Below are 10405 nucleotides of genomic sequence, written 5' to 3'. Positions count from 1 at the left end.
ATCAAAGGTATATGTGACTGAAACATTTTAAGCAAAATGTTGCAATTGTCAATAAATGTTTGTGTTTACAACATACAATGTTTTAAGTGAATCGATAGATGTACAGTTGAAGTCAGAAGTTTACATACACCTTAGCCAAATACATTTAAACTCAGTTTTTCACAATTCCTGACATTTAGTCCTAGTAAAAATTCCCTGTCTTAGGTCAGTTAGGATCACCACTTTATTTTAAGAATGTGAAATGTCAGAATAATAGTAGAGAGAATTATTTATTTCAGCTTTTACTTTGTCACATTCCCAGTGGGTCAGAAGTTTACATATACACAATTAGTATTTGGTAGCATTGTCGTTAAATTGTTTAACTTCTTGATGCACCCATCCCATTAGCGGGATCATTTTCGTCAACATCCGTTGAATTGCAGAGCACCAAATTCAAATTAAATTACTAAAAATATTAAATTTTCATGAAATCACAAGTGCAATATAGCAAAACACAGCTTAGCTTGATGTTAATCCACCTGGCATGTCAGATTTCAAAAAAGCTTTCCGGCGAAAGCATACCAAGCGTTTATGTCAGGACATCTCTCTCAGCAGACAAAACATTACAAACAGCTAGCAGCCAAGTAGATTGGTCACGAAAGTCAGAAAAGCAATAAAATGAATCGCTTACCTTTGATGATCTTCGGATGTTTGCACTCACGAGACTCCCAGTTACACAATAAATGTTCCTTTTGTTCCATAAAGATAATTTTTTATATCCAAAATACCTCCATTTGGTTGGTGCGTTATGTTCAGAAATCCACAGGCTCGAGCGGTCACGACCGGGCAGACGAAAATTCCAAATAGTATCCGTAAAGTTTGTAGAAACATGTCAAACGTTTTTTATAATCAACCCTAAGGTGGTTTTTACAATATATAATCGATAATATTTCAACCGGACTGTAGCTTCTTCAATAGGAGAGAGAGAGGAAATGTCTGCTCCACTCTGTTGCGCATGCAAAATGCTGCTGGCACCCAGCCATACAATGACGTGATGTGATCTTTCTCGCTCATTTTTCAAAATAAAAGCCTGAAACTATGTCTAAAGACTGTTCACACCATGTGGAAGCCATAGGAAAAAGGTTGATATCCCTTTAAATGGAGCGAAGGCAGGCAATGTAACAGAGAGCTTTCAGGAAAAACAGCATTTCCGGGTTGGATTTTCCTCAATATCAGCTTTGTTATACTCACAGACAAGACAGTTCTGGAAACTTTAGATTGTTTTCTATCCTAATCTCAATTATATGCATATTCTAGATTCTGGGCCTGATAATTTTTTTTAACCTTTATTTATTTAACTAGGCAAGTCAGTTAGGAACAAATTCTTATTTTCAATGACTGCCTAGTGGGTTCAGGGGAAGAATGACAGATTTGTACCTTGTCAGCTCGGGGGTTTGAACTTGCAACCGTCCGGTTACTAGTCCAACGCTCTAACCACTAGGCTGCACTGCCGCCCCAAATAGACCGTTTCATTTGGGTACGTTTTTCATCAAAACATCAAAATACTGCCCCCTACACTCAACAGGTTAACTTGGGCCAAACATTTCAGGTAACCTTCCACAAGCTTCCCACAATAAATTGGGGGAATTTTGGCCCAATCCTCCTGACAGAGCTGGTGTAACTGAGTCAGGTTTGTAGGCCTCCTTGCTCGCACACGCATTTTCAGTTCTGCCCACAAATTTTCTGCAGGATTAAGGTCAGGGCTTTGTGATGGCCACTCCAATACCTTGACTTTGTTGTCCTTTGGAAGTATGCTTGGAGTCATTGTCCATTTGGAAGACCCATTTGCGACCAAGCTTTAACTTCCGGACTGATGTCTTGAGATCTTGCTTCAGTACATCCACATAATTTTCCTGCCTCATGATGCCATCTATTTTTGTGAAGTGCACCAGTCCCTCCTGCAGAAATGCACCCCCACAGCATGATGTTGCAACCCCCGTGCTTCACTGTTGGGATAGTGTTCTTCGGCTTGCAAGCCTCCCTTTTTCCTCCAAACATAACAATGCTCATTATGGCCAAACAGTTTTATTTTTGTTTCAACAGACCAGAGCACATTTCTCCAAAAAGTACGATCTTTGTCCTCATGTGCAGTTGCAAACCATAGTCTGTCTTTTTTATGGCGGTTTTGGAGCAGTGGCTTCTTCCTTGCTGACCGGCCTTTCAGGTTATGTCGATATATGGGACTCGTTTTACTGTGGATATAGATATTTTTGTACCTGTTTCCACTAGCATCTTCACAAGGTCCTTTGCTGTTGTTCTGGAATTGATTTGAACTTTGCGCACCAAAGTACGTTCATCTCTATGAGACAGAACGCGTCTCCTTCCTGAGCGGTATGACGGCTGCTTGGTCCCATGGTGTTTATTCTTGCGTACTATTGTTTGTACTGATTAACGTGGTACCTTCAGGCATTTGTAAATTGCTCCCAAGGATGAACCAGACTTGTGGAGGTCTACAATTTTTTGGGCTGATTTCTTTTGATTTTCTCATGATGTCAAGGAAAGAGGCACTGTGTTTGAAGGTAGGCCTTGAAATACATCCACATGTACACCTCCAATTGACTCAAATTATGTCAATTAGCCTATCAGGAGCTTCTAAAGCCATGACATCATTTTCTGGAATTTTCCAAGCTGGGTAAAGGCACAGTCAACTTAGTGTATGTAAACTTCTGACCCACTGGAATTGTAATACTATGAAATCATCTGTCTGTAAACAATTGTTGGAAAAGTGACTTGTGTCATGCACAAAGTAGATCTCCGAACCTACTTGCCAAAACTATAGTTTGTTAACAAGAAATGTGTAGAGTCATTGAAAAAGGAGTTTTAATGACTCCAACCTAAGTGTATGTAAACTTCCGACTTCAACTGTATGTATGGATTGATTGATTCATGGATTCATATATTGACTGGCAGGTTCACCTATGAGATCGCTCCAGTGTTTGTCCTGATGGAGCAGCTGACGTTGAAGAAGATGAGAGAGATGATTGGCTGGCCATCGGGAGAGGGGGACGGCATATTCTCACCAGGTATGTAGAAGAGAGAGCCGCTGTGTTCGGGTCTATGTGTGTGTTTAATGTTGTTTCCACAGCTTTATTTTAGCAGGGAGTCCCATTGACAACAAGGTCTATTTTACAAGGGAGGCCAGGATGTATGTTACTACATGTCCAGTACCGTTTGATACCTTTACAATATTCAATTGATATCGTACAATATGACTTTATTGTATTTATTTAACCTTTATTTAACTAGGCAAGTCAGTTAAGAACAAATTCTTATTTACAATGACAGCCTACTCCTTAAATTGTCCTTTCATGTGGAAATGTGTCATTTTATATTGCAAATATGAGGTTGTTCTGTCCAGGGGTTGGAACCCAAATCAAATCAATCAAATCAAATTTGTATTTGTCACATACACATGGTTAGCAGATGTTAATGCGAGTGTAGCGAAATGCTTGTGCTTCTAGTTCCGACAATGCAGTAATGGAACCCATTATTTACAATAATGAACAGAACCATTATTTATTTAGTTCCGTTCCTCTGTTCCGACCAGGAGAATAAAGTTCTGAATTGGTTCAAACCCCAAAAAAGTAACTGTTAATATTCTTGCTTTCTGTTCCTCTTCAAACCTCTGAAATAAACATTTTTCTTTTTAGATTTAGCTCGACGGGAAAAGCTATAGTTGTTTACATGCATTCGACAGACAAGTTTGGGGTACGAGATGCGACTGACATTTTGCGGTTGGAGGAGGAGGCTTTCTCTGACGCTCCGGACATCTTTTTGTTATGACATGCATTGTTTGAATTAGGCCCACAGAATTATACCTACGGAGGACCAGCTTCAATGAAGGAACTTTGAACGTCTTTAAACTCCAGAGAGTTGGTTTAACGTTCGACCAAAATGAGCTAGCTAGCTAACAAGCTTGTGTGTGCAGAGCGGCACCAGAACTGTTATAAAAACACGTCTTACCTTTTTGTAGTTAATAAATCCAATGTGAAACGTAATAACTATAGTATCCTTAACCGGCGTTGAAAATATGTGTACATTCTTCACTAATTAAAAATCTCTCCCTACTTTCTGAATCACGATAGCCTACACGCACTCACGATGGCAAAGATTTTCAGCGGGAAGACGGGCATACACTGGAATAAGACTGACGGCTTTGCATAGGTGCTTTGTTGCGTTGTTTGTGCGACTGGGAAAAAAAATCCAGAATGATAAAAGAACGTTATTAACCGATTCACATGCTTTTACAATAACTGTTCTGCTCAGGAGCAGTATAGATCACTTTCATTCCCGTTTTCGATTCTGTTCCCTGAATCGGTTCCTACCCCCTGGTTCTATCTCTCTGTGTTGGACTAGTTGCTGTCCCAGTCATGGACTGACCTGTCATTCCCTCTCTGTCCACAGGGGGCGCCATCTCTAACATGTACAGTGTGATGATTGCTCGCTACAAGTACTTCCCAGAGGTCAAGACCAAGGGCATGTCTGCCGCTCCCCGCCTGGTGCTCTTCACATCAGAACATGTATGTCATGCATACACACAGCTGCACACACACATTTGAAGAAATTAAGGTTTTAAGTTGTTTATGTTCCGGTATTTTCCTGTATTCCTACAGAGCCACTACTCTATCAAGAAGGCCGGGGCAGCTCTGGGCTTTGGTTCTGAGAACGTGGTCCTGCTGAGCACAGATGAGAGGTACACACACACACACACACACACACACACACACACACACACACACACACACACACACACACACACACACACACACAAACACGTCCATGCAAGAAACTGCCAAGAAACTGAAGATTTCGTACAACGCTGTGTACTACTCCCTTCACAGAACAGTGCAAACTGACTCTAACCAGAATAGAAAGATTAGTGGGAGGCCCCGATGCACAACTGAGCAAGAGGACAAGTACATTAGAGTGTCTAGTTTGAGAAACAGACGTCTCACACGTCCTTAACTGGCAGGTTCATTAAATAGTACACGCAAAACACCAGTCTTAACGTCAACAGTGAAAAGGCGACTCCAGTATGCTGTCCTTCTAGACAGAGTTCCTCTGTCCAGTGTCTGTGTTATTTTGCCCATCTTAATATTTTATTTTTATTGGCCAGTCTGAGATATGGCTTTTTCTTTGCAACTCCGCCTAGAAGACCAGAATCCGGTGTTTTTAGGTACTATTTAATGAAGCTGCCAGTTGAGGACTTGTGAGGTGTCTGTTTCTCAGACTAGACACTCTAATGTACTTGTCCTTGCTGATAATGGGCGTCTGTACGCCTATGTAGTTGTTCCATTAAAAATCAGCCATTTCCAGCTACAATAGTCATTTACAACATTAACAATGTCTACACTGTATTTCTGATCAAATTGATGTTATTTTAATGGACAAAAAATATGCTTTTTCAATAACAAGGATATTGCGACGTGACCTCTAACTTTTGAACGACAACATTAAGATGGATCTCTGTTCCTGCTCTCTCTCAGGGGGAGAGTTATTCCTGCTGATCTAGAAGCTAAGATCCTCGATGTCAAGCAGAAGGTGAGTCTTTCTCTCTCTCCTCCCCTTCTCTCGCTCTTTGCCTCTCTCTTTCTCTCTCTCTCCCCCTCTCTCTTTCTGTCTCTCCCTCTCTATCTCTCTCTGTTTCTCACATGAAAGCTTACATCCCATTGTGATTTCTGTGATATTGTGCTCCTCCAGGGTTACCATCCTCTGTTTGTGAATGCTACAGCTGGTTCTACAGTCTACGGAGCATTTGACCCCATCAATGAGATCGCTGACATCTGTGAAAAATACGACATGTGGCTGCACGTAGACGTGAGGACTGTGTGTGTGTGTGTGCGCGTGTGTGCGTGTGTGTGTGTGTGTGCGTGTGTGCGTGCGTTTGTGTGTTTCGGGACAATAATGTTTTGTCCAATTGATCTACTGGTTTGTGTGTTCTTTCTCCAGGGTGCATGGGGCGGTGGTCTTCTGATGTCCAGGAAGCATCGCCATAAGTTCAGCGGAGTAGAGAGGTACTGACACACACACAGTCTTGTACAGCTAACCTTGTGGGGACACACAATTCAGTCCCATTCAAAATCTTAACCCTAAACCTAACCCTAACACCTAACCTTAACCCTAGCTCCTAACCCTAACCCTAAAACTAACCCTATCTTCTAAACCTAAACCTTATTCTAAACCTGAACCCGAAATAGCATTTGACCTCGTGGTGACAAACAAAATGTCCACAGTTGGTCAAATTTTGTGTGTTTAACACACACACACACACACACACACACACACACACACACACACACACACACACACACACACACACACACACACACACACACACACACACACACACACACACACACACACACACACACACACACTAACAGCTGCATTTCCTCTCTCAGGGCTAACTCTGTCACATGGAATCCTCACAAGATGATGGGAGTGCCTCTACAGTGCTCCGCCATCCTAGTCAGAGAAAAGGTGAGGAACCACACACACACACGCACACGCACGCGCACACGCACACCACACACCACACACCACAGGAGGTTGGTGGCATCTTCATTGGGGAGGACGGGTTTGTGGTAATGGCTGGAGTGGAATCAGTGGAATGGTATCAAATACATCAGACACAAGGTTTCCAGGTGTTTGATACCATTCCATTTACTCTGTTCCAGACATTATCATTCTCCTGTGACACACACTCACACACTTTAACCCTGCTCTCTCTCTGTGTGTAGGGTATTCTGGCAGGCTGTAACTCGATGTGTGCTGGGTACCTGTTCCAGCCTGATAAACAGTATGATGTCAGCTATGACACGGGAGACAAGGCCATCCAGTGTGGCCGACACGTTGACATCTTCAAGTTCTGGCTCATGTGGAAGGCCAAGGTGAGCTCGTGTAGCCAGTGTAGGTCATATCCAGCCTTCCATTTACATACAGTATATGCCCGGACCACAATGAGGTTTCCACACTTATAGGGATGCCGTCCCCAGCTGGCACATCTGTAATTACATCCCTAAATAAATCATTGTAATATTCTCCTTCTTCCACAGGGCACTATAGGGTTTGTAATAGTCTCCGTCTTCCACAGGGCACTATAGGGTTTGTAATATTCTCCTTCTTCCACAGGGCACTATAGGGTTTGTAATATTCTCCTTCTTCCACAGGGCACTATAGGTTTTGTAATATTCTCCTTCTTCCACAGGGCACTATAGGGTTTGTAATATTCTCCTTCCTCCACAGGGCACTATAGGGTTTGTAATATTCTCCTTCTTCCACAGGGCACTATAGGTTTTGTAATATTCTCCTTCTTCCACAGGGCACTATAGGGTTTGTAATATTCTCCTTATTCCACAGGGCATTATAGGGTTTGTAATAGTCTCCTTCTTCCACAGGGCACTATAGGGTTTGAGCAGCACATTGACAAGTGTCTGGATCTGTCTCAGTACCTCTACGACAAGATCAGAAACAGACAGGGATACGAGATGGTGTTCCAGGGAGTGGTAAGCTACTGTCCTCTATCCTCTCGTCCCTCAGTCATCCCTCCTTCCATCCTTCTTTCCTTCCTTTTGTAGTTCCATAGGTCCAACTATTCCAAATGTGTGTCTTCTCTCTGTAGCCCCAGCACACCAACGTGTGTTTCTGGTACATCCCACCCAGTCTGAGAGGCTTGGAACACAACAGTGAGGAGTATCGAGAAAAACTTCACAAGGAAAGTGTTATGCAATATTCTAACTTTTCAAATTTTCATTAAACATTATCTCAGAGTTCTAAATATGTTCAATTCCCCTCCCATGCTTCAGGTGGCGCCCAAGATCAAGGCAATGATGATGGAGTCAGGGACGACCATGGTGGGCTACCAGCCTCAGGGCCAGAAGGTCAATTTCTTCCGCATGGTCGTCTCCAACCCCGCAGCCCTCCAGTCAGACATCGACTTCCTCATTGACGAAATCGAGAGGCTGGGGCATGACCTGTAAACAGTGCCACCCCAGTGGGCAGAGGCCAAAATTGTAGTTTTCAATGTTTTACCTGTGACCATAAGAATCGGCTCTGAGATAAAAAAATATATAATAATTTTTAGCTGTTCTTGATTTGTTCTAAACAATTCTCTCCATAGGTAGAATGTGTAAACCAGAGCCTTCAATGTGGTGGGTACACACTGCGATACTACATTTTTACTAACGTGTGTAGAGTCCTGTGTTGTGTGTTTGTGTTCTAGTCCCTCAGTCGTCCAGTAGTCATCTGTCTATCTGTGTACAGAAGATTCATAAGAGGAACCATGGTAACGTAACACAGGGAAACCATCTACATCAGTGTGTGTGTGTGTGTTTGTGTTTGTGTGTTTGTGTGTGTGTGCATGTGTGTGTGTAAATACAAAGAAATGCTTGAGAGCACAAATAGTATAGTGTACACATGTGGCCCCCAGAACAGCCTCAATTCGTTGGGGCATGGACTCCACAAGGTGTCAAATGTTCCACAGGGATGCTGACCCATCTTGACCAATGCTTCCCACAGTTGTATCAAGTTGGCTGGATGTCTTTTGGGTGGTGGACCATTCTTGATACACACAAGAAACTATTGAGTGTGAAAAACCCAGCAGCTTTGCAGTTCTTGACACAAACAGGTGCACCTAGCACCTACTACCATACCCTGTTCAAAGGCACCTACATCTTTAGTCTAGCCCATTCACCCTCTGAATGGCACACACACGCAATCCATGTCTCAATTGTCTCAAGGCTTAAAAATCCTTATTTAACCTGTCTCCTCCTCTTCATCTACACTGATTGAAGTGGATTAAACAAGTGACATCAATAAGGGATCATAGCTTCACCTGGATTCAGCTGGTCAGTCTATGTAATGGAAAGAGCAGGTGTTCTTAATGTTTTGTACACTCAGTGTATTGTGATATTATGATATATGAGATACTTCATTTGAGCTCAGTGTATATATAGGATCATTCTAGAGTCAGATGTACCAACTCAAAGTGTTAAACCTTGAACTCCAGTGTGTGTTTTGTGGAGGTGTGTGTGTGTGTGTAAGTGTGTGTAACAGTGTGTGTACCCTGTGCTGTAACCTAATGCTGTATTGACCTTTGAACTATGACCTTAGTGTTAACTGTCAGATGACGTTGCCCCTGTATACTGATCTAGGGTCACTGTTATGTTTTTCTCCCTTATGGTTAATATTAGGGTTTGGGGGTAGGGTGAGCTGATCCTAGATCTTTGTCTAAAAGCGACTTCTACTTGCAGCGTGTAGAAAACGATCTCCTTGCGTGTGTGAAACAAGCATACAGTATGGGTCAGTGCTATCCGGGTTCATTGGGACGTCCCTACCCTAAACCCTAACCTTAACCATAACCATAACCCTTACCCAATCCTAAACCTTTACTTAACCATTTAAAAGTTCTACTTCAATGGGGTAAGGACGTTCCAAGTATCCCGGATAGCAAGGACCAAACAGTATGTAACCATTTTTGAAAATGTTTAAATATTAACACGATAATGATATATATAAATATGCTTAATTTATAGCATTACGAGTGTTTTAAAAGTCAGGTATTTTCTTCCATTTGTATGAGTATCTTTGATTGATATTCTATAGCCTCGATGTAATCTGTAGATTCTAATAATAATTCATCAATTATATTATAGTGAATTTGTGAGCCAAAGAAAGTGAATATTTTGCAGTGATCAGATTGTCTGTATGATACGTAATTATTATGAGATTATAAAGAAATAGATCTTGTCTGACAGGAATATAATTACATGAATGTAATATACTAACTTATACTGTCTGTATTATATACCTTCCGCGTTTTGGGAACTCATTGGTAAATCAAAGAGCTTCAGTTTGTGTCTTTGCACACTACTATGCTTTTTAATTCATTTCATTTGAAATGGATGTGTATTGCAGTAAGTTAAGAATTATGTCATTATAAATATATCTTTATGGTATGTAGGGACCAGCTAAGTAAACTGCACAATGACCTAAATCATGTGACCAATTTGGATGTGTATGAAGCCGTAGTGGGAGGTTTGTCCTTAGGAAGGCACTTTAACTCACAATCATGCAATGTTGCAGCTACAATAAAGTCTGTCTGTTGTTTCAACTGTTTCTGGTATGACAGGATTGTGTCCACATCTGCACCCCTTTATGCTGATAAATGTAGAGAACACATAGAATGCACAAGCACACACACAGTAAACACACATACTGCAGGCCTACATAATGCACAGGAAACAGCGACACACACAAAAGAGCACATCGCAAAACTAACTTGATCTAGGAGAAAGAAGACAACCCCCCTTTCCTCCATTACAGTCAGGAGCTGGTTCTCTCTCTCCCTGTATCAGCACCCTCTTCT

The 10405-nt window shown here is 41.8% G+C and overlaps 1 protein-coding gene across 5 annotated transcripts in view; it reads left to right on the top strand.

Annotated features, from left to right (window-relative positions):
- LOC139386831 (glutamate decarboxylase 1-like) overlaps positions 1–10088 on the top strand; it is a 36649-nt gene extending 26561 nt beyond the window's left edge. For 4 of the 5 annotated variants that reach the window (XM_071132675.1, XM_071132674.1, XM_071132676.1 and 1 more), the window contains 11 exons: positions 2950–3062; positions 4444–4559; positions 4653–4732; positions 5526–5580; positions 5740–5856; positions 5989–6053; positions 6441–6519; positions 6780–6929; positions 7437–7544; positions 7661–7754; positions 7846–10088. In XM_071132675.1, the coding sequence (XP_070988776.1) occupies positions 2950–3062; positions 4444–4559; positions 4653–4732; positions 5526–5580; positions 5740–5856; positions 5989–6053; positions 6441–6519; positions 6780–6929; positions 7437–7544; positions 7661–7754; positions 7846–8018 (1150 nt within the window). In that variant the 3' untranslated portion in view covers positions 8019–10088. Of the gene's footprint in view, positions 1–2949; positions 3063–4443; positions 4560–4652; positions 4733–5525; positions 5581–5739; positions 5857–5988; positions 6054–6440; positions 6520–6779; positions 6930–7094; positions 7388–7436; positions 7545–7660; positions 7755–7845 lie in introns of those variants that run through there. The other variant, XM_071132678.1, reaches the window with a different exon arrangement.
- The last annotated feature ends 317 nt before the right edge of the window (positions 10089–10405 follow it).

This window comes from Oncorhynchus clarkii, chromosome 28 (genome assembly GCF_045791955.1).
Source record: "Oncorhynchus clarkii lewisi isolate Uvic-CL-2024 chromosome 28, UVic_Ocla_1.0, whole genome shotgun sequence".
NCBI classification, from domain to species: Eukaryota; Metazoa; Chordata; class Actinopteri; order Salmoniformes; family Salmonidae; genus Oncorhynchus; species Oncorhynchus clarkii.
This window is presented reverse-complemented; position numbering and strand designations above follow the sequence as displayed.